The 23,521-nt window shown below is 35.4% G+C and overlaps 1 protein-coding gene across 6 annotated transcripts in view; it reads right to left on the bottom strand.

Moving 5' to 3' along the window:
- Positions 1-23,521, bottom strand: part of TBC1D5 (TBC1 domain family member 5) — a 305,440-nt gene that overhangs the window by 125,847 nt on the left and 156,072 nt on the right. For all 6 annotated transcript variants that reach the window (XM_021386231.1, XM_021386226.1, XM_021386230.1 and 3 more), the window contains 8 exons: positions 17,180-17,288; positions 15,275-15,364; positions 15,107-15,178; positions 13,016-13,083; positions 8,410-8,512; positions 2,332-2,420; positions 808-858; positions 650-719 (listed from right to left, as the gene is read on the bottom strand). In XM_021386231.1, coding sequence (XP_021241906.1) covers positions 650-719; positions 808-858; positions 2,332-2,420; positions 8,410-8,512; positions 13,016-13,083; positions 15,107-15,178; positions 15,275-15,364; positions 17,180-17,288 — 652 coding nt within the window. The remainder of the gene's footprint in view (positions 1-649; positions 720-807; positions 859-2,331; positions 2,421-8,409; positions 8,513-13,015; positions 13,084-15,106; positions 15,179-15,274; positions 15,365-17,179; positions 17,289-23,521) is intronic.

Genomic DNA, 23,521 nt, shown 5'->3' on the forward strand with positions numbered 1-23,521 from the left:
GGAACTGAGTCTGGAGGCTAATTCTTTTAGTATATAATGCACTGAAATTCTTGGATACCTGTAATATGGATGTTTTGCTAGAGTATTCTATCTACACTCCAGCAAAAAATCATTTTTCTGAGTTAAAGAAGAGAGGTACAAAAAGGGAAAGAGAATCTTTGTGAATCTGGTCACCTCTTCCTTCCTCTTATGGGTGCGATGTGACAATAGAAAAAAAATATTCCAAGAAAATTTCAAGTGCCTGACAGGCAAAATGGACATAAGGAATTGTTAAATCTGCCATGCATGAAAAATGGTTACAGGCAAGGACTAGATGGGCCTGAAAAGAGTTCAGAGAGGGCAGGAAAATTATTAGAAAACAGAAAGTTCTGTAGAACTAAACACAGAAAAAACTTTTCCATGAAAAGAAGAAGCATACTAAATACAGTGACATCTGTAAAGCTACACATGTGATCTAAAGGCACAGGCATTCCCTTAGAACGTGCTCAGGCCAAGAAAAAAAAGGACGGAAATCATCAACAAAAAGAGATAGTTAAAAGAAACAAAGTTGCTTCAAGAGAACATACGTTATCATCTTCAAATTACTTCAATCACATTAAAAACCACATTTGCTTAAGAATTAAAAAATACTTTTAAAAGTAATATTTACCTTCTGACTGTCATGCTCAAAAGTTGAAAACCAATGTTCTGCAGTCTTCATAAGACGCGTGAACATTGCACTGAAAGGGGAAAATCCAGAAATGTGGTGTTAAATAATGTATTACAAATAAGAGTAAATTAAATGTAAAGGAAGTTGTTTATACTTACTAGGCATCATGTTCCAGATATTCGGGATTCAAAAGAACTTTCATTTCCTCACTGAAAAAATCAACAGTGAACAATCTAAATGTGCATGTTTATTTTTGGTCAGTGTTCTGCATGTAATATTATGTATTTATAAGCCAACTTTCATATAAAGAGCAAATGAGAAAACTAGCCTTTTTAATTAAAAAGAGCAACTCCATTGAACAAATGAAGTCTTTCCTTTTTATAAAGATCAAAAACAAATTAGCTGCCTTGTCTGCACTACAATGAAGTAACCATCTAATTATTCCAAATAACAAATTACTGAATGTCACAATGTATTATTTGAGTATGCTTGATCTAGAATAATTGATTGCTGCACAATCTATCACTGTTTGTCCAAAACAACAAAAAAATATGGTTACTGGTCAAATATGCAGTATCAAAACATTAATTTATTTTGTTTTAATAGCCTGTATTTTATTGTACTTTAACAGCAATTAATCAGTGACAGCACCTCTTTTCCATCTACTTTGCTGTGTAGCTCTACTTTTTCAGTGGCAATGGAACAGAATGCTCTGCATAACACATGGTAATTTTGAGTTCCTTTGCACTGAAGAACATCTTCCAGGTAATTTCAGGATATCTGAAGACATACACTGAATAAAATACATACTTGTAAATAAACTCTATCCTTACACTAATACTACCTTTGGACAATCATATTGTGGAGTACAATGCTATACAGTACAAGTAATTCAATTGGTTTTTCTTCACCAGCAGACTCCTTAAGTAATGACAAAAAAAAGACAAATGTAAAGAAATAGATCAAATATCACAAATGGTTCAATCAAGAAACCAATGCTTTGTTGGTTTTCTTTATAGGTTTACATATAAAGGAAGAAAAAAAGCATCTGAATTTGTTTAGCAGACAAACATGTGATGTAGCACTTCATACATAAGTGAATAAATATGTGCAAACACAGCTTGATTGAAATGGAAAAGCAATACCTAAACTTAATGTTACTACCACAACAAACCATGGTCAGGTATTGCAGCTACAATATTGCAGGTACTGAAAGAAATATCAGTCACAGCAACTTATCTACATTGACTATTTTGTCTTTTAAGATATGAGGAAAGAAAGTTGTTAATGTGTGCATTCTAAGGCTATTTTTGTACTCCACTTTCTATCTGCAGTGACAAAACTGAACTGTTCCTAGCGATAAGAAACAATGAGGTAAAATGGTAGGTACATAAGCTTTTTGATTAAGGTTCTCCTTTAGGTTTGTTGTCTTCTCTGGCTAATAGCTGTGAACTGACCACTGTCTACACTTTAAAAACCCCTTTCAGAAGCTGTGGTAGGGAAAATGAAATAAGGGCATTCCCATAAAAGCACAGGGACGTAACAGGTTTTTTATGTCAATTTATTAATTATAAAAGGTAATTAAAGAACACTTATTTAGAAGTTCTAGTCCAGCAAACATTATGTATTTTATTAAAAGAAGAAAAATATTTAATACTTTATGAATAAAACAGTATGCTTACCTTGGTTGTGCAGCTTCACTGGCATGTGAAAAAGCTTGGTGGTCACAATGCAGGATAAAGACAATGGGAGCTAAGAGTTCATGCATACCCTAAGCATAAAGAGATGCAAAAGTATAGTAAGACTTTTCATTCATGTTCATAATGCATAGCATCAAGCAGCCAGTAACACCAGGTGCAGATGAACTAAAAGCATGACCATCTATATTCTTAAAAAAAATGGTTACATATAAATGGATTTTTATTATAAATTCTGATTAAATCCAAGTGTTTATTCTGCTGAAATACGAGAAAGCAAGTTATTCTCCCTTTTTCTAACACAACAGACAACAAATTGGCAATGGTAGGCAACCCTGCACCTGGCAATTTACTCCAAGATCTATATTCATAAATATAAATTTTATTTATGTTAATTACAATCATGATCCATAGTACAAAGATCTGCAATAAGGACAAATTACAAAATTTATAATTGTGCTTTACTTGATAATGTTCCAAAACCAGCATAACAGTGATTAGGGCAGCTATTTGGGTAATTAAAAAATTAAAATTCCATTGCTATGGACATGAAAAATAAAGTCTTTTTCACCTTTTTTAAATATAACATTTAAAAAGTCATTATGTTAATATTAAAAATAAGCTCATTGTTAACACAATGCGTAGGAGATCTGGAACTGTTCCATTACAGACCTGTATTTATATACAGACTATTACTCAGAGGGCCGTGAGGCATTGGAACAGGTTGTCCAGAGAAACTATGGATGCCCCATTCCTGGAGGCATTCAAAGCCAGGTTGGATAGGACCCTCAGCAGCTTGATCTGGATGGTCTTTAAGGTCCCTTTCAATCCAAGACATTCTATAACCAGATACACACAAAACAAAACAAAACAAAACAAAACATGCAGGAATCAGAGTGGAAAAATAGTGGTGGCTAGTTGAGGAACTGGCTGGGGTTAGAAGCGTGGCAGAACAACCCATCAGTGTCTCCGCCTGGGGCTCACCAGTGGCAAAAGAAGAGTCTTGGCTTGCCTTGGTTTATCTGGAGATTGTCAGTGCAGGAGCAGAAGCAACTGCATCAGGACACAAGAGATCCAGCTGTTAGCAAGCAGGAATGCACTGGCAGGTAAAACATTTGCCTGCAGAATGAAATCTCAACTGCAGGAGATATTCATCCCCTTCCCTCATATTAGATCTGGGACAAGGAAGATCCAGGAAATCTGGATATGGCAGGGAAGTTGGGCTCCCACTGGTGGACTAGGAAGGCAGATGGAAACCATGTAAGGTCAGGGTGAGGATCAGCCATAAGAAAGAAGTGAGGAGAGCCCTTCAGTGAGGAAAGGGATATATGATAAAGCATGAATCACAGGATCATAGATCCCTGCCTGGCTGCTTCTGGATGCTCCAATAGAAGGGAACTGCAGACCTCAGCCTCCAAAATCTTGTACATTTTCTGGAACTTCTGGATTCTGAGGCTGGCTCTTCCTCTTGCAGTGGTCTTGGTTTGTGCCTCTACCACAACCAGAATCTTAGCAAATCTCACTTTTTTCTTGGTTTGTTGGGATTCTCTGACCTTCATGTTGGGGCAGTATCTCTACATATTATTAAGATTTCAGTTAAAGAGCTTATGATTAGAATTCTAGGAATACTCTCCAACAGGTCTAAGCCAGCTGTAGAACTGTGATTTGCCATGTAGCATTTGAAGAGTATTCACCATGAGTGAGTTAGCTTTACCAGCACCATACATGTCAGGCAGATCCAGTACCACAAAAATACCCTTTAAATTTTATTGGAAATATTGGAGATTTTCCGTAATCAGTTCAAACTGAGCTGAAAGAACAGGGCTTAGACAGACGTGGAAGATCATTGTCTATCATATCTATCCATCTATCTCTAATGAGATAGATGAATCTTATTTGTTCGTAAGAGAAAATTCCAATATTTAGCAGTAATGAGGAAAAAAATAAGTGGTGGTGGTGATGCACACATCTTTGTGTGCTGTCAGTGAAATACTAGGAAAATTTCCATTTCTTCAGAACTGACACAACTGGTCATATGGCCTCAACCAGAGGGCTGCCACAATAGCCACTAGGCAAAACTAAAATCTGCAAATCTGCTGGAGTTTTTCTTTCCCTTCTGATTTCTGAACCTTTAGGGACTTCTTCAACAGATGAAGGCTAAAAAGAAATTCAATTGAAATAAAAAGAAAAAAAGATGAAACCCAAGACTCTCATATAGCAGCTTGATTTCAGGAGCTGATATTAAATTCCGAAACACAACAATATAGTTTAGATAACAAATTGAGAGCTTCAGATATCTGAAAGTCTTATGGTGGTACCACAAAACAAATAGAAGAGACAGGGAGATAGGTCCACGATTAGAAGATAAATAGAAATGGCAAAAATACTTAAATAAACTGTAGATAACATGAGCTGTACTTCTACACATATTCACAGACCTCAGATAATTAACAGCTCCATGTCTACTCTTTTATTCACCTTCACGTACTAACATGAAATAAGAGAAACGGAAATGCCAAAAACTTGACTTATCTAATAAAACTACCACCTAAGCTGTAAACATAGAAGTTGAAGAAAAGGAAAGAGGACATAAAATAAGAATTAGTTATAAAAGATAAAAGCACGTCATACATTCTTCCAACATAATAATGTATCAACTATATAATAAAGCAGAATCCTAATGTGGCTGCCCACATATAACAAAAACAAAACAAACAGATGATGAAATATCAGGATTTCAAAAAGATACCTCTGATCTTTCAGTTACAAGAATACTTCAAATGTTTAGAGATTTTTAACTTGGCAAGAAAAGCCACCAATGTAATATGCATTCACATATTTTTTCTATGCTGCAGTTTACTAAAACTCTTTAGTGTTAATATATAAGTTGACAGAGCTCAGATAATTTTATGACACTTCCCAGCTGCAACAAAATATTGATTTCATAATGCAGTCTATGGTTTAGAAAGAAAACCAGAAATAGAGCATTTCTACTATGAAAAGTGAATCAATGGATTTCAAAATTATATTGACTTCTCTAAGGTCAATCAAATCATGAGCGAATAATGGTCAGCCTAGTGATTTAGCTTAATTGTCACTATTCCTTTTCAGTCTAACTGTGACCAGAATTTCGGCAACAGTCTTACAGTCTTACAGAGTGTTGATAGTAAGTTCTCCTTATTCTCAAGTACAATATGCTGTTCTCTTTAAATGTTGTATTTACAGCTGCTATTTAAGAATTTAGTAATCCCAGTGAGGATTCTGTCTTTAAAATCTCTAATACAGCTTCACAACATTTTATTCCATTTGACTAGGGACAGAAATGCCTCTTTCTCCATCAAATAAAATTCTACTCCATGCTGGTCAAAAAACCACAAAGCCTACTACAAAGACAACTTTCATGTATATATGCATATTAAGCAAACACCGATTCTTCTAAGAATATATACTGGTGCTATGTAATTACATCAATAAAATATTGTAAATTTTAGTTCTCTTTATAGGAATGCAAATTCTCAAGGAACTAGAACTTTTTCCAAATATTTGGAAAAGAAGCAGATGTTAATGGACATAAGTTGTCATTTATTGTCAAGTGTCATACTGATGATAGCAAATTTAGCTCTTGCATGTGGTCATACAAGTGCAAGAGAGGAACTCTCATAGAGAACAACAGGACCAATTCTGTGATGAGTACTGAATATGAAGACAAAATTCAGAATTTGGGCTTTGCATTCTGGTTACAGCAGAGAGGAGCATCTTGGAAGTAATCCTTTATTGATGAGCTTTTAATCTTCAAGAAAATACACTATGCTTTGATTTAATTGACCTCATTATGGTACGCAAATGGTAAAAACAACCAAGCAAACTGGTAGGATAAGAAAGCTGACTACTGCATAGATATTTGATAAAAGAGAAAAAGATATATCCTGTTACCACCACAAACTCTGATTACTATTAGCAAATTCTTAGAAGGGTAATGATGGTCAAAAAAGAAATGATATCTAAAAAGAGAAGAACTAGTGGACAAAAAAGCAGGATTGTTACCAATACAAGCTCATCAATCGTAAAAGAGAAGGCCTTTTAGAAAGAAGTAAGAAAAAGAGAAAGCTCATGATAAAAGTGACATGTCTATAAAAAGAGAAGAAAACCACAACCATTTGCTATTTTGTGGACTTGGCACCGCACCACAACACTTGGATGATCCAACAAATCACTTCAGAGATAATAAATACACAGTTTTTCATAATCCAAATTTATTTCATTTTCTGCACTTTAAGGATAGGGAAGTGTAGTAGTCCTGTAGCAACACCTTCCTGAAATTACTGCGTTACTGATGCAATGAACACCAGTTGAAAATAGAGGTAAAGAAGTTTTCTTTGTCAACAGCCTGTAGGCTCGCAAAATTGAACCTGTTCTTTTATCTGCCTATGTTCATTTAGCCCACCAAGCAGTCTTTATTAAAGCTGAGGCATCAGGCAGTCAAAGTTCATTAATACCATTTATATAATCTCTGCAGTTTCAATTAACTCAGCAAGACATTCTACTACATGATAACAGTCTCATTAATTCAATAAAATCCCATAACTATTAACAATATGGTCTATGTTAAACGGGGTGTCACCTAGTAGAAAATAATAGCTTTAACAGCTTGTGATGAAACTCAGGGCTTTCTTTTTTAAAATTTGATCTGGCTAAATATTCCGTCCTTATGTAGGAAGGTATTATTTCTTGGTAAGGAATCAAGAGGATTTTAAATATGAACAGAGGGTAATTAAGTCCTTTTAAGTCATATCAAAGAGTAAAATAATACTTCTTGTTCAGTAAATGATAGAGTACATTAGCCAGAATGTGTTCTTCCATTTTCCCATCATCAGTACTCAGGCCTATATTCACTAGAAAGAGGAGGCTGAATACTGCTGAAATGTTTCCTGTAGCAGTGCCCTTCAAAACACAGCTCACTAATCTCATTTTTCTTATTATTATGCATGACTTTTCCTTGCTCACAGTCTGTCATAAATGAAAAGTAACCAGCTGATGGAGATTCAATATGTCTGATAACTATATGTTTGATTTTTGATTTAAGAAACTGTTCCTTCAACTCACACAGGTAGGTCTTGTCATGAATCACAACTAATTTCCTGGCTATGGACGGGATGGTCACAAACCATGCCTGGGAACACACAGTGTGCTAAAAAATTTTTCACATTTACTTAAGATTTTGTCCTACCTAAAGCTTGCTGCTCTACAGTTTAGCCTTTGTCTATGCACACAGTATCCCTCAGTCCATACTCTCCCCACAGTTAATAGCCTGGGGAAACAAATACAAATATACTTACATCTATAATTCTGCATATTGGTCTTGCTACATTAATTTAGTATCAAGCTCATATTCACTTCAGAACATTCAGAAGAAACATTAAATTTCTTCTTATCCCATCTGGATGTATAGTCAGTGCACTTTTAAAGGCTACCTTTACCATTTTAACAAAAATGGTGTGAGCAGTCTTTTGTGGCAATGCTGTAAAAGTGGTACGTGTTAGCACCCTTGTTCTTCAGCCAATAGGCATTTGTCAGCTGCATTGCATTTGGTTGCTGCATGGTTATCTTTTATTTAGCATAGCGCTACCACTTTGAGGAAGAACTTAAAATTCTATACAAAACAAAGTAGTAAATTTTGTTTACATTTCAGAAGTCGCTAATATTGTTTTTTTTGTTTATTCAGTACCATTTTTAATGCTGCTGCATACCCTCTCTTTCAACCTAAGCACAGAAAGCTTGTTCTTATTCTTTTTGTTTTACCAACATTGAAGAGGAGGATGTTGTTTGTGAAGGATTTTGAAGTTAGATGACTAAGAAACCTTAAAGAAAACAATTTGAGGGACTGCCTTATGAAGAAAAAGCATATGTTATTCAATGTTACTTTTCTCACTGTACAGCTGACAAACAGCTCTTTGATGACTATAGCATCAGGATATAACTTCAGATAGAACAGAACTACATTATTGTCAAACCATACAGAAAATGTTGAGTAAATGAATGCCACCTGTACTATATTTTCATTACCTGTTTATAAAGCAACTGCTCATTTTCTCTGGCATAGCAGAACAGAACATCTGTAAGAATTTTCCTCACATTCTCTTGCTGGAAATACTGCATTTCAGGAAAACTGAAAATGAAGAAATACAACAAAAGTAAACAATATAGCCCAGAAAATCTCAGCCGCTGGTGTTCTACAAACATTTTTAGGTAAGACAGAACCTTTCTTGTCTGCTTTCCCATCTCTCTGTGAATCGTGGGTGCTGCTAGAATACAAATACTTGGAAGGACTTGTTTTATTTGTTTTGCAACTACAGTTCTGAACAATGTTCTTTAATGTACATCAGTTTATAACATGATGATATCATTGGTTATATTTAAATGTGCAATGCTTTTCATCATTTTGAAAGCTAAAGAGATGCAAGAATGAAATGAAATGACAGGTTGCTTTAATTATCAACTTTTTTCAAATCACCAATCCGCTGAAAACATGAACAACTTGAAGAATCTAATCCAAATGAAACAATGTCCCCTGTCAGTCCATTCCAAGGTGCCTAAAGGATCAAGAGCCTTTGCTCCTCAAATTCCATGTCATGAACACAAGCTGGGTTGAAACAGAATGAAAGACAGAACAAGAGGCAATGACTGAAGCAAAGATTCTGTACACAGACAGTGATCCTGAAGCAAAGATTCTGTACGTGTACCGTTAAATCCAGAATCCAGTTCCACATATGGCTCTGGTCCCAGGCAACACAGCATCCCAAAAGTAACTTAACTCCAAGACAGTGCTCCACTGGCTGTCAGTCCCACACCACTAAAACTAAAATTTCTGGATGCGTGATCAGAGAAGTCCAACACCCAAACACCACCTCCCTCCCATTACAGCTGATTAACTTGATTCAGATACTGGAAAACTAAGCACTGAAGAACAATTTTCCATAGACACTATCACAGCTAATATGAAATTCTCTTATTTTTTTCTTCTATGTTAGGCTGTCAGCTGTAATTGGATCATCAGTCCGTCCCTCAGTTTCAAGAACTGCTCTTCATTCCTCTTAAGATCAAAGTTAGGCAGAATAGTACAAAAGCTACACTATACTAAAGAAATTTATAAAATTTCCAGTTCCAAGCTGGAATGAAATGGAAGAGAGTGTGCCAGAACAAGCATACACATAAAGTTCCAGTATTTCATGAATATTTCAAAAATTACAAGCATATTAAAGATAAAATTATTAAAATATCTCATAGCTGACATGAAAAGTGGCATCCTAATCTTCTTCGGCTCCAAGGAAGCTCGGCATCCTTTGTTATATAACATTCATTTCAGGCATTTCATTGTCTTTAGCAGCTTTCTCAAATAAAATTACAAAAACATTGGATACTATGGCAGGGTAAATATGAAGTAGTTTTAGTGTGAGGAAAGGGGGAAAAAGCCTCTGGAAAAATCCTGTTATTCAGGAAAATGCAAGTTTTTGGAACCTGTAACTGAGGCTACCATGCATCCTGCTCATTGACTGTTGGAAGTAGGAAAGAAACTGATTATGCAGGATGCACTTAATGAGTAATTGCACAAAAGAAAGTGTTTTCATGCTTACTGAAGACGTAACTGGATGGCAAAAATATTTTATAAAGCAAACACCCCAAACCACATCCAACTATGTGGAATAATAGCAAATAAAAAATAATAATTCTGGAAAGGTATAACAATTAAAGAAAAGAATAAGGTGAAGTTGAAGAAGGGAAAACAGAAGACAATAATGGTAGGATTCAGGATAGAGTTCTGATATAAAGGTTATAATATTGTCAATTTTAAAATGAAGTCATATGGATTGAACGTAAATTTTCTTCAAGCAAAGTTTGCCTTGCCTGCCAGTCTGAGCTACAGTCCTAAACTTTAGACCAGTTATATTAAGACTGTTGCAAAGCCTATTCACAGAGAAACAACATAAGAAATTACAACAAATTGCATGCAATAAAACTATGAGTTTTAACTAACAGTGTGGTCAACTCACAGAGGTAATAACAAGGAAGCACACAAACAAGTAGAAAGGTGCTTTGAAATCCTTGGATGAAAGGTCTGATGCAAGAGCCAAGGCACAGAAGACATTATGCTTTGAACACAGTAAAGTGGAAGTACTGAGAAAGGCACTGGGATGAATAGTGTAGCGTTTTCCTGGCACCTGATGGGGGTAATGGTAGACCAACATTTGGATACTTGTGTGCACTTGTACTAATCACATTACTGTAGAGGAAGGACACAGCTGAGACCAAAAAGGTGCATTACAGCAGATGGCAATCGACATAATTTAGGGTTTGAAGAGATTATTTCTGAAGGACTGTTATTCAGTCCTGCCCTACGAGTTTTAGGAAGAGAAGACTAACAAAGAAAACTCAAAAATACACAGAGATATCTGTGAGGATCTAGTAATACCAGAGATTGTGACAGAGAGGATAATAAAAAACTCATGAATAAGCTGGCTGAAGTATTAATTATAGTAAATGTAAATACAAGAGATCACGAGGGAACTCTTAGTTCAGGACGGATTTTTATGGAGAATGTCATTTTATGATTAAAGCACTGTTTTAGAAATACAGTATCCTCAAGCCAGGCAAGGCAAGAATACCATTTTCTACGAATACTAGAATATTACATTTAATTATATCTCTGAGAAAGACAGCACAAGAGAATGGGAATTTTTCTAAAATGTTTCACCCTAACTGCTAATTAAAAAAAAACACACATGTGTTCTAGTCCTTACTTTCTGAAAGCAAAGATCAGTGTGAGTTAGTTATTTTTTAAACCATTAGTTTTGTTCATTTAGGAGACCCTTACATGGGTGTCAGCCAAACTTTGATAATGAAGAAACTTAGGCTGGCAACCAAATAAAAGGATGCACAAATTACTTCCTAAAACAAATTCTGGGGCAGACAGAAAAGAGGCTCTCAACAAAAGACAGGACTCTGTGATGTGATACTGTGTGAATAGTTATCATCACACTACTGAGCATTGCTAAATTAATACCACTGGATGGAGTATTGAACTTAGTAACAAAGAATAAAAAGCTATTCTTTTAATAAGAAATAAAATTTAAAAGGTGTTGATGTTGATAACTGAATATAACAAGCATTTAAAACTATAATAAACAGCACTGTAATTTTTTGCCAAATCTTTATATTGTAACTCCAGGAATTTATTCAGAGTATGGAAATGTTAACTACAACATCGAAGACAAGGAACAGAGCCAAGGAACACAGAACTTATCACTTCTTACAACAACACTAGTTAACACCTATATATGTACATACATAAAATGTTTTTTGATTAGGATATGTATAAAATATATAGAATATATAGTGTAAACATATAAATGCACATACTCTACGAAATAACGTCATGCTACCAACAAATTTTGCTTCTTGTTTGACTTATTTTGATACTGATGACACATGTTCTGCTATTGTTTCAGGTACAATATTTAATATTAATAAATTGTCATTTATTTAGTGTCTATTACTGGCATTACTGAACATTACTCACTCTATCATTTGCCAGAGAGAGAGCCTCGACTTTGTATATGCATTTTTAAAAATAATCTTACATGAAACATACCCTCCACACAACTTTTCATTCTCCAATTACATTTTAGATACATATATATTTTAATCTTAGAACATCCTGAACTGTTCCCTTTAACAAACAAAAAATGCCATCTGTGAGAATGTACATGAAAACATACTCAGATTTTAATTATACATTTCATGGCAAAATTGCATTCAAGAGTGGGTCTGGGGACAGACGTATAAAATATTCGAAAACCAGAGAGCAATGATTTCTTCTGCCTGACTTTGTTTCTGTAAATGAAAACGTGTGAGCTTGGGATTTGCACAGTCTAAGACTATCATCACTTTTTCCAAGTTGCAAGGAAAAATATTTGCAATACAGAAAAATTTTCTATGGTAGCAAAATAGTAATTGAACCTAATTAGATTTACACAACAGTCAATGCTAAAACTCTAAAAAGAAGTGTTTTCAGGAACTGAGTGTTCTATCTGAAAAAAGGCTCCTGAACAGGAATGACCTGAGGGTCAGGAAGATGAAAAGACAGACACAGGACAGAAGGCATATGTGACAAATAACAATAGAAAAGTGAAAAACAAAAATAGAAATGCTTAACTTCTCTATATGAATGACATTTCCCCTACTAATTACACACTGCTCTTTTATTATTGATTGAATAAGTGTTAAGAATTACAGAAACTCATCTGTTCAATCTTTTATTATGATAATAATTTAGCTAAAAGACCTTTCCGTTTCTCTTACCTTCTCTCTGCTTCACATGGAAAACTCTATTTTAAATTTCATATAGTAATACATTTCCTAATATCTTAATTTAGAAGAGCTTTTCTTCAATGATACCAATAAATCTCCAGGGTTTAATGTTTAACTCAATTTTCTCATTCTTCACTCCAAGAAAGCTGAATTTTTATACATTTAATGTATGTTTCTACACATTCATGTTCAACAGTCCTGACATTTACATTATCCTAAGTCAAGAAAACACTATATAATATATATCACATAAAAATGCAGAATCTACATTTATATTTAGAAATTTCTTGAAAGATCTACATACGTTCTTGTTACATCTTGTTCAATCATTGCTCGAAGCTCTTTATCCTGGAAAAATTTGTTCCAAAGACTCTGAAATAAGGGAAAATAATTATATGAAACAAAGGCTTGTACTAATACATAAAGTTTTGCTTTGTACAACAAAGTACTGTACAAACATTAACTAATTAATCCTCACCATTCCTGGAAATGCACATCAATTCTTTTGGGGGTGAAAAAGAACATTAGTGACTTGTCTACAGTATCGTAGAAAGTCAGTTTAGATCAGAGATAAAAACATTTAAGTTCCTGGATCCTACCTCTTTGCTTAAGGCATTCTTTGGTGGATGGCTGCAGGTTTGTGAGTTACTTGTAAGAATATTTAGTAAAGCGGAATAAATCCAAACTCACAAGAACCAACAGCTGAACTGAAGAAGATCTAGTTCATTTTACTACATTTCTCCTATGAGTGTATGGACTCTAATTAGAAGCTGCAATAATTTCCATGCTAAGAAATTGTTTGCAAGCAAGCTACTTTGTCTTAGTGAAGGCAAAATCAAATAAGGAATGTATGATGATTAAGTACCTATTATGAAAACAATACCATTCTAATTGTACAAATAGAGCAGATCAAAACTGGCTATTCTAGAATGGCTCTTATATGTAAAATCAGAATCTTTGAAGCTCATTGTCAACATTAAAAATGTAAAATAACAGTCTGAAGCATGTTTAGTTTCTTCTATATCTGTATTTATGATCTTTTCCATTATCTTTCTTTGGTTCCATGGCTTGCTTAAGAATATTTTGCAAAAGGTAACCTGTAAGGTGTCAGCAAATGTTTGTATGGCTAAGAAAATGTATTGTAAATAAAGCCTACTCTATTGTAAAGGAACGGGATCTAGGCCATATTGATCAAAATATGGAAGGAAGAAAATCTATAGCAGTCTTTTCATTTTGGTTAGTTTTCAGATAGCAGCAGAAGTAGCATCACTGAATGCAATACTGTACAAACAGGGTGGTTACAATACTTCCAGAATGTCTTCCTTCTCTGTAAAGCTCCACAGAAAGAAAAGGGAAAGTATATGAGTGTTAGCTAGCAGAAGAAAGGTAAAATAACAGAAAGTAAAATGTTAACTAGCATCTGTATTTGTGTCGCAAAATATGAAGAAAACCCCAAAACTTTAGAACTATTATGTATCCTTGACAATGTAAACTGAAAATCTTTTTAATGGCACCTAGATCACATTTGAAATTCTCTTTCCCTCCCCTTTCCAAATGGTTCATCAAACCAAAATACAAAGGAAACTGATTGCTAAAAAGGAAGCAAAACCCAGGACACAAAAATATTATGTCACTGTAGAGGCTGAAAGGCACTTAGCTCTTCATCCGAATGTCTGATTTGTCCTGTGGCTTTGTTTTACAGACTATGCATCTGACATGTCAACCTTTATTTCCTCTCTTCTAAAGACATCATAGGCAGAAAGAAGGCTGTGTTGCTGAGTATAATCACAAGCTACAGCAAGACCACTTTAAATCTTTTGCATGTAACACAACTTTCTGTACAACTGCATTCAAGAATGGTTTGATGGCATGTACAGTCATACTGCTGCAGAACTACAAGTGTGCCCATGATTCATGCAAGCAAACCTACTCAAACATCTTTCCTTCTGCATTAAATATGAATCAGAGAACTGCACTAAATATAAACAAATATGGGCTTCTGTTAGTGAACAAAGTAGTATCTCTCCATCAGAGAGATCTGTGAAAGTCTTTCTAGGTGTAAATGTCTTAAATACAGCCAAACAAATTATTTTAATCACATTAAGTTATTTTGAAAATTTGGCAAAAAAAGAACTTTCAAAAATGGAAACAAGCTAAAAAATTACAATTAGCAGAAATGCTTGAAGATATGTGGTATAACATACTGAATATATACTTTTCACATATAATAAAATGGAGTACAAAAGCAACGTATAAAAAAAGTTGCCAAAAATTAAATTCCCATCGAAGTGTCAAGAGTTTGAAAATACTTTCTGCTTTCTTATTAGAGATGTCAGGATGACGACGATGACAACTATCGTAGCACATACATTAATGGAACAAAGGCTTAACTTACCCCCTCATCCTGAGAGAGCGGATTGTTGATTATCAGATCTTGCTGTCCTGCTTTCCGAGGGTTTGTAATGTGCTGGATAAGAACAGAAAAAATTCAAATCCTCTTGCACTATACTACAAGCATTAGTACCTACGTGAAATCATGACAATCTATTTTATACCAACTTACAATTTCTTTTATCTTATTATATGAAGTTCTTAATTCTGAAGTGTTTTTAATCCACTGACTTCTGTCTTGGGGTAGAACCTCCAGAAACAACTATTAACAAAAGAAAATAAAACCAATTAATTTAATCAATGTAATACAGCTTTTCATATACGTCCTACCAGATAGCACAATCTGAAGAAGGAAGGAAGAACAAGTATTCTAGACTTAAGGAGATAGAAGTAAAGACCTATAGGATAATCCTGACTTTAGGACTTTCCTGTCAATAAAAAAAGAAGCCAGAAACAATTACAGTTCTATTATACAACAGAAAGCATTAGATATTATAGAAACCACAAACTCAAGTTTTGAAAGCTGCAGCAACTCCAGTACAGTTGACTATGACTTCCAAGGCAGAAACAAAATGCAAAGAAGGGATGAAAACAAATATCTAAATCTTGAGCGATTTACATAACATTGAGGAGCTGATGCAACATGCCTAAAACCAAGCATGAATGCTGAGCAGAAAGTAACCATGCAGAGGTAGAGACTACCTAAGAAATGAGGAAAGGGGAAATCTTAGTCTATACAAAAAAAAAGACATTCTACAATTCTGTGAGAAACTTAAAATATTTAATTGTGCAAAAAATCATTGAGAATATCTACGTCTCAATTCTTTCAGATATCTGTTTAAATGGGGCCAGAAAGAAACATCTATTGGAAAATGCTATTTAATTGCATATAAAATAATGAAAAATAGAGTGTTTTCTTCAAACATGCTTTCAGGTACATATTATAAAGGGTTATGAAACAGCAAATAGTGACCAAAAAAAAAAGCATTCCCAAATTGCTAAAAATATTTTAAGTATTTGAGAAGTTAATGAAAGCATTGATAGTATCTTCAAAATAAACAATTTAAAACAGAGTCCTAACCCATATCAGGATGTGCAAATAAAACCAGTCTCATTTCTAGAATAAAACCACTCCCTGATTTAATCAGTGGATAGCGAGGGACTTAATACTTCTGTTAGTTTGGGTTTCTGAGTTAAGGCCTTTTTATTTAGAGGCACAAGAAGGAACAGACTAATTACAAAAATGCTTGTGGCAAATATTAATCTGGCCTCTAAAGAAAATATTTTCATAATCTTTAAATTTGTTCAATGCCACATACATGTAGCTTTTGAAATTTGTTTATTTAATATACAAAGTGTATTTTGATTTTCTTTTCAAAGGTCTTCGTGCGAAAGTCAAGCTTGAGAAATTCCAGGTGAGGTCATTTAAATTAACAGTGTTAACACTGAGCAACTCTACCAGGGAAAATGTTCTCTATTATCAAAGCTACATCTGATGCCAGTGCAACACAGCTCTTTTGGACATTATATAGCATCTCAGTGCAACTTTGCTTTCTTTCTCTATACCTTTCCCTGCAGTTATTGAAAAATGTAGTGAGGAACCTCTTAAGGATCTTTCGTGTTTCCACCTTCCCTCCCTTACAAGAGGGATTGGTCCTCATTTTCTCATTTCTCTGGGAAAAAGTTTCTAGGAGAAGCATCCAACTGATTTAAAAGGAGTTCAGAGTTCCATACCACAAAACATAAATTCTGAGACAAACTTTTCTACTTCCATTGCATGGTTTCAGTGTACATACACTGACAGGAGAGATGGCTGTGTGGCACTCAATTTCAAACATAACACCCAACACAAAGAGAGTCTTTCCAAGGAATCTTTTGCTACCACTCACAATTCAGCTTTAAGGCAACTCAATATGATTAGCAAATGTCCTATGAATTACAAAAACGAAGAGGAAAACATTGGAATGAAGTCTGCTGGAAAATTCATGATTCTTTGCATCAATAATCTTCCAGCGCATCAGGTAATGTGTTGATATATTGCAACCACAAACTGTAAATAAATATTTTCTCTTCTTACCTTCCAGCAAACACTACGGAACCTGCTGCTTCTCAGCTGCCCATTAATCCCCTTCAGCCGTATAGTTGCCAAGTAATTGTTGTTTACAAATAGTTCTTCCCATTCTTTACTGTGTGCAAAAGCAAAAGGAATGAACATTTATGCAAAAAAAAAAAAAGCCATAGCTGATTTAAGGACTATATGACACTACACGATTTTGGATAAGGAAAGGAAAGCAACTCTTTTAAAATGTATATATTTAGTTGTGTACCATTTCTAAACGCATGGCTGTCTTTTTGGACACATTTCTTCTTTGGATTTAATGAATATGTAGATCGCTATAATTATGCCAGCTACTGAAATTCATAATGTCTATGGAGGCTATTCCATTTCCTCTAAAATGTTGGTACCGCAGTTCAGTGAATAAACAAGAAAAATGAATATTAATATAAGCACATTCATGTTTCAGCTCTAGACAAAGAAGTACCTATTCCAAAAATATGCAACAGAAAAGTATACAGTTGACTGTATTAGCTCCTCACATGACATATTTGCTTAAATGAACCTTCTTTTCTTCTTAATGTCAAGCTGGGCAGTTAAGCATAATAGAAGATGACTTTCTTTAACATTTAGTGCTATTTACTATTGAAATCACTCCTACTTCTTTCTACATGATCAGTTTTAAAATTTTAACAGGTGCTAGCAAATTTAAAAAAACATCAAAAAATTAAAAAGCTTCACTGTATAAACTGTTAAAGGCAAGCTTGAGTACCTTGCAGTACCTATGGCTGACTAGATAAACAACCTAAATATGCCTCCCAGGCATGCAGGCACCAGGGGCCTAACACCTGTGCCTCATTAATATACAAGTAAATCTGTTCTACTGGGAAACAATTGGAAATTAATTGTCCCAAACCATCTACTGAGTCTGAATAAAAGAATTAAATCTATATTTCCTGCACCTTCTACTGAAACAAATCTCAAGAATAGTATAAGCCCATGCGATGGTCCTGGTAGCCTAAGACTTGCTTAGAGATGTTCTGCATCCACTCTAAAATTCAGATGGTAACTGCAATGCAAAGAGCAGGGCTCTGTGCAAGGAAATGTGTTTCTGATTTATTTTCATTGTATGTCCTTAAGGTGAACATCTCCTTTTTTGACTGTCACAAGGGAGACTATTACTTCTCCCTGGGAGACCAAATGAAACCAGAAAGAGGGAAACTACTATTGTGACTCCAGGGTAAGATCTCACCAGACTTCCTTCAGCAGTTAAAGTCACAGAAGAGGTTATACTAGATAGTAACAAATTCTTGCTTTAAAAAATGCCCTAAATATATGCAAGCTAAATTTAGATAGTTTTTAGCCTTTTAAGCTGAGTTGTGAGGAGGACTTTTTTAAAACCTCATTCTGGATAGAACTTGTGCAGTTTTGGAAAAATAATTCTAAGATACAGTTGCTGGGAGTAGTTGGGGAATGGATCATAGGATTATAGGCCTGCTCCTCTGAGACAGGAGGAAATGCATAATTCAAGCTGGGACTAGACTTGTGCTTCTGAATGCACTGTCACGTTTCAGCTAGGACCATCATGGCTGGATTAGATGAGGTCTTCTCCAACCTTGGTGATCCTATGATTTTCTAAAAAATGGTTGTTTATTTCCAGATCTTGATTAATAATTACTATTAATTCACTGAAAAGCAAATATACTTGGGATAAGAACAAAGATGACTGAAGCAGGGTTAGTTTGCAGGGGTTAAGGCTGCTTTTAGCTTCTGCTACCAGTAATCCCAAGCGACTAAAATAGCAGCTAGTAACTACAGCAGTATGGGGCAACTTCCTTTCTTGCTGCCACATCCCCTATTCTGTAAGGCAGAAAGCCTATCCAGTCATTTCACTGTTTCCGTATCTCCTATACATCCCAGTCTTCTGCAGTGAGCTGCCTATGATTGTTTACCACAATTCTGCCTCCTTTAAATACAGCGTATGGTATATAGCAGACACAGCTTGAGAAAAATCTGGCCCTTTCTTTGATAGTCATTTATACTTCAGTAACTACAGTATATTATGCCTATCTAAATAACCCTCCTGTTTCTATCATGTATAATATTCTTCATTTGCCATTGTAAATTTTGTAGCATCATTGGCCATTATAACTTCTGCCAAGCTGCCTCCCTAAGGTAGCAGTGCTTCCAGAGTGATGCATTCCCCTATGCACAAAACAGGTCGAATTCTGAAGCTATTCACATTGTTCTAAAAGTGGACCACATTCTACAAAGTCATTCAAAATACTGGGATGTCAGCTGAGTTAGTAAAAGGTTTGAACCAGTGTAACTGCAAATAGAAAGAACAGAGAGGAAAAAACCTTTAAAGGTTATTTTTTTTCACCAGCTGCTGGGAGTGATTGCTACGCAGTAAGTAATTTCAACACTTCTTAAATTGTATTAGTGCAGATGACACTATGCTTTTTAAAAGAAACTTCTAATGCAGTTCCAAACATATTTTGAACAAAATTACATTTAAAACAGCCAAAAGAAATTTGGCAAGATTATATCTCCTCTTGGCTGCTGGGATAACTAAAAAGAAAAGTTATATGCGACAGAAAAAAAGACTTCTGTGTAAATAGAAGTTGGAATCTGCCTCAGTATTAGGAAAGTTAAATGATATCCAAAATCCTTTCTGAAGAGCACTCACTAATTCATTTCTCAAATATTTTGAATTAAGGGTAATAAATGAAACCTTATAATTTTAGAGACTGTTTTAATAATGGCAACACCATGCAATATCAACAACCTTTCAAATCTAAAAGAATAATTTCAGAAATGATACGGCCCCACTCTGTAAACTAATATGTCTGAGCCTTGTTAACCCAGGCTTGTAGAAATCTCATCGGTCAAAGTGAAACGAGCAATAAAGATTGCAAATCAAGTCTACCACATCCCATTTGCTTCACTGAAGTGAGAGACTTCTAGAGCCAGCTGGAACGACTTAAACTGCGAATAAGAACATGCAATTGTTTCTAATCAAACTAGAAAATTATGCACAATCATGTGTTATAATATCACCTTTAAGTTGTACAATACAGGTAAATATAAATGTTAGTGTTTTCTGTTTACTTTGTATATACTTTTATATTCTCATTTGTTTAAATATGCAGTCTAATAGGTTGTGGTACATACTGTAAACTTTTAATAATGTAAGACCTACAGGGGAAAAAAGTAATTAGATTAATGTTCCTTTAAAAAACTTAATTTCATGTGGTGTATCTATGCAGTGAAGGTCCAATGTAAAATATTTACTGAGACGGATTATTTAGATGAAAAAGCAAGCAAAATGGAGGGGATGAAGGCTGCAGATTTGTTCTGCAAGGTTTTTTCTTAGTTCTCATCTCCTGAAACGTACATTTCTACCATAAGCATGGTAGAGTTTGAGCCTGTCTGTGAAGCAACTTTATGTTGAGGTCTGCTCTAGCACACATGCTTTTTTGCTTATAAGAAATGAGGTTGATCAGCAAACCATATATATTTATTCTTTTCTTTCTTTCCAACAGGATATGTCTTAGGATATATTTTAGAGCTATAATAGTTGTTAAGACAATTAAAAAGATTTGATTTTGAGAGAAAAAAATCTGAAGATTTCGAAGAAAAGTGTCACAGTCTGACTACAGACTGTAAGGAAGGGAACAAGAAGCCTAGAAAATAATTCTGGAATAGCAATTCCTGGAGTTGTACTGAGACAATGCTGAGCTGTGGGAGCTTTCCGGTATAGGTAACAAAGAATGAGAACCTATAGTGGAATATCAGCCTCAAGGTCTTTGGCTAAATTTGAATCTGCAGCATAATGGTAAAACCTATACACCAATGACAGATACGCAGAATACAGCCTTAGCCCACCTAAGCTCATTACAAAATAAATACTCTTTTCAAAAGAGGAAGAAAGACAAAAGAGGAAAAGTGGTATGGCACAGATACTGTGGCAAACAACGCCAGCTAACTTCTATAAGTACTGATTTATGAAAGAAATAAAGCTGCTGATGCATACAAATGCAGATTCTTCCGAAGTTTAACACTAGTATAAAAAATATTTTTGTACTATGATGTTCAAACAACATCAAACACCAGGGAAGACTCTAAAACTCATAAAAATGTAGAAATGTAAATGAGGAACAAGCACACTGAACTTCAATCTATGTCACTGAAAAGTTCAAAGATTATGTTCTGGGAATGCAAGGGCTAGGACCTATTGGCTAAATGTTACTATCCATTACTTAAATTTCATTTGAAACAATGGGTAATGAAGAAACCAGTACCTGACAGCTTATTAAACAGTGTATATAGTTATTTTGTCTCATGTATTTATCTTCGGAATGTACTTTTTAAAATGTTGAGACCCAAACTCAGCTCCTGAGAGGCACCCAATGAAGCAACAAGCTACTGAACAGGCCATCAGAAAGCAGCCAAGTCCTCTGATTATCATGCCGTATGTTTTGCAATAAGAGGTCTTTATCGATAGAAACATCAGTAAGTGAATAGAGTATCTACATTCACAGGCAATAGTTCTGTTCAAACATGCTGCATACACCCAAGAAGCATGCACAGTTTGTGTTATTTATTAGGCCATAAAAAGAACATTTGAGAAAAAAGTGAAGCAAAAGCCAGGAGTGTAATGAAAACAGAGTTTATTCTGTAAAAACCTGAAAAAAAGCAATTGAAATGTAGTAACAAGTAATAAGCAGAAAGTTTCTAAAACATAAACATTTCTGAAATACACAGATTTATATTTGATACCCTGTAACTCTACTTGAATGCTTTAATGTGAAAGCTTATTGCTCTGCTTGGAAAATATATGTATTTTTTTCTGTTGCTCCTCATAGCTGCGCTGCTGGGAGGCTCAAAATTCAAAGGCCAGGTTTTCTAAACTTTTAAGGTTTCACCTAATTTTGGCCGACACAGAGTAAAAAAGGTTTGGATGAAGAAAGGTAAAATCATTTCCTTAACATAAGCAAATACTTAATATTGAAGCTGATAGCATGTGTGCAGTGCAGTTGGGAGAAGAGACACAAGTCTTTACGGTCAGCAGGACTCTACTTGTAGCAACACTGCATCAGGCACAGAGCCTTGTACTCAAAACCTCATTTTCATTCATTTCTGGCATGGGTCACTGTGGGGATACAAGAAAGACTATTCAGAGCAGAAGCTGCGGAGCAAGATAAACGGCATGAGAAAGCAACACTGAGAACCAAGGACATCTCCCAAAGAAGAGAAAAGCAAAAGGAATGACTCATGGCTCTGATTGCATAAGCACGTGCATGCATGGTTAAGAAGTGTTTGTGGAATGTTTTGTTGACATGTAAAGGCGGGTGGGAAAATTAAAAGAGAAAACTTGTGAATGTATACATGGGATGTTAGAACCTGTAATAAATGATTTAGATTGTTCACATCTGAGTCCGTGCCTCAGATGCTGCAGGTCATGAACGGGGACAACACTTCCCTTCTAACCCTGGTCTTGTTTAGCTTTTGCAGAAGCAATGCTAAGGCACATGGAAGACAGGGATGTGATACGGGAGAACCAGCATGGTTTGACTGAGAGCCTGTTTGACCAACTGAGTGGCCTTTTATGATGGTGTCATTTCATCAAAGGACAAAGGAAGAGCCACTGAGGTCATCTATCTGGACTTCAGTAAGGCCTTCGACGTGGTACCCCACAACATCCTTCTCTCCAAATTGGAGAGATATAGGTTTGATGGGCGGACTGTTCAATGGATGAAGAATTGGCTGCAGGATCGAGTCATAGAATCACAGAATGGCCTGGGTTGAAAAGGACCTCAAAGATCATCGAGTTTCAGCTCCCCTGCTGAGTGTAGGGTTGCCAACCACTAGACCAGGCTGCCCAGAGCCACATCCAGCCTGGCCTTGAATGCCTCCAACGATGGGGCATCCTCAACCTCCTTGGGCAACCTGTTCCAGCGCGTCACCACCCTCTGAGTGAAAAACTTCCTCCTACATCTAACTTAAATCTCCCCTGTCTCAGTTTAAAACCATTCCCCCTTGTCCTATCGCTATCCACCCTCATAAACAATTGTTCCCCTGCCTGTTTATATGCTCCCTTCAAGTATTGGAAGGCCATAATGAGGTCTCCCCGGAGCCTTCTCCATAAAGAAGGCCATGTCACCCAAAGTCTGTCAGCTAACATCCAGCCACCTAGTTGAAGCAAGGTCACTAACCTTCCATGAGAGCAAAGGGAGAGATGCAAACATGGGAAGGTGAAGCATCAGATCAATTTTTAATCATTTAACTGATAACCTTTCTAGTAACTGAGCAGGCTAAAGATAGACTATTTGTGCTGCTTCAGTCTAACTGGTATTTCTA

The sequence above is a fragment of the Numida meleagris genome, chromosome 2, assembly GCF_002078875.1.
Source record: "Numida meleagris isolate 19003 breed g44 Domestic line chromosome 2, NumMel1.0, whole genome shotgun sequence".
Classification (NCBI taxonomy): Eukaryota; Metazoa; Chordata; class Aves; order Galliformes; family Numididae; genus Numida; species Numida meleagris.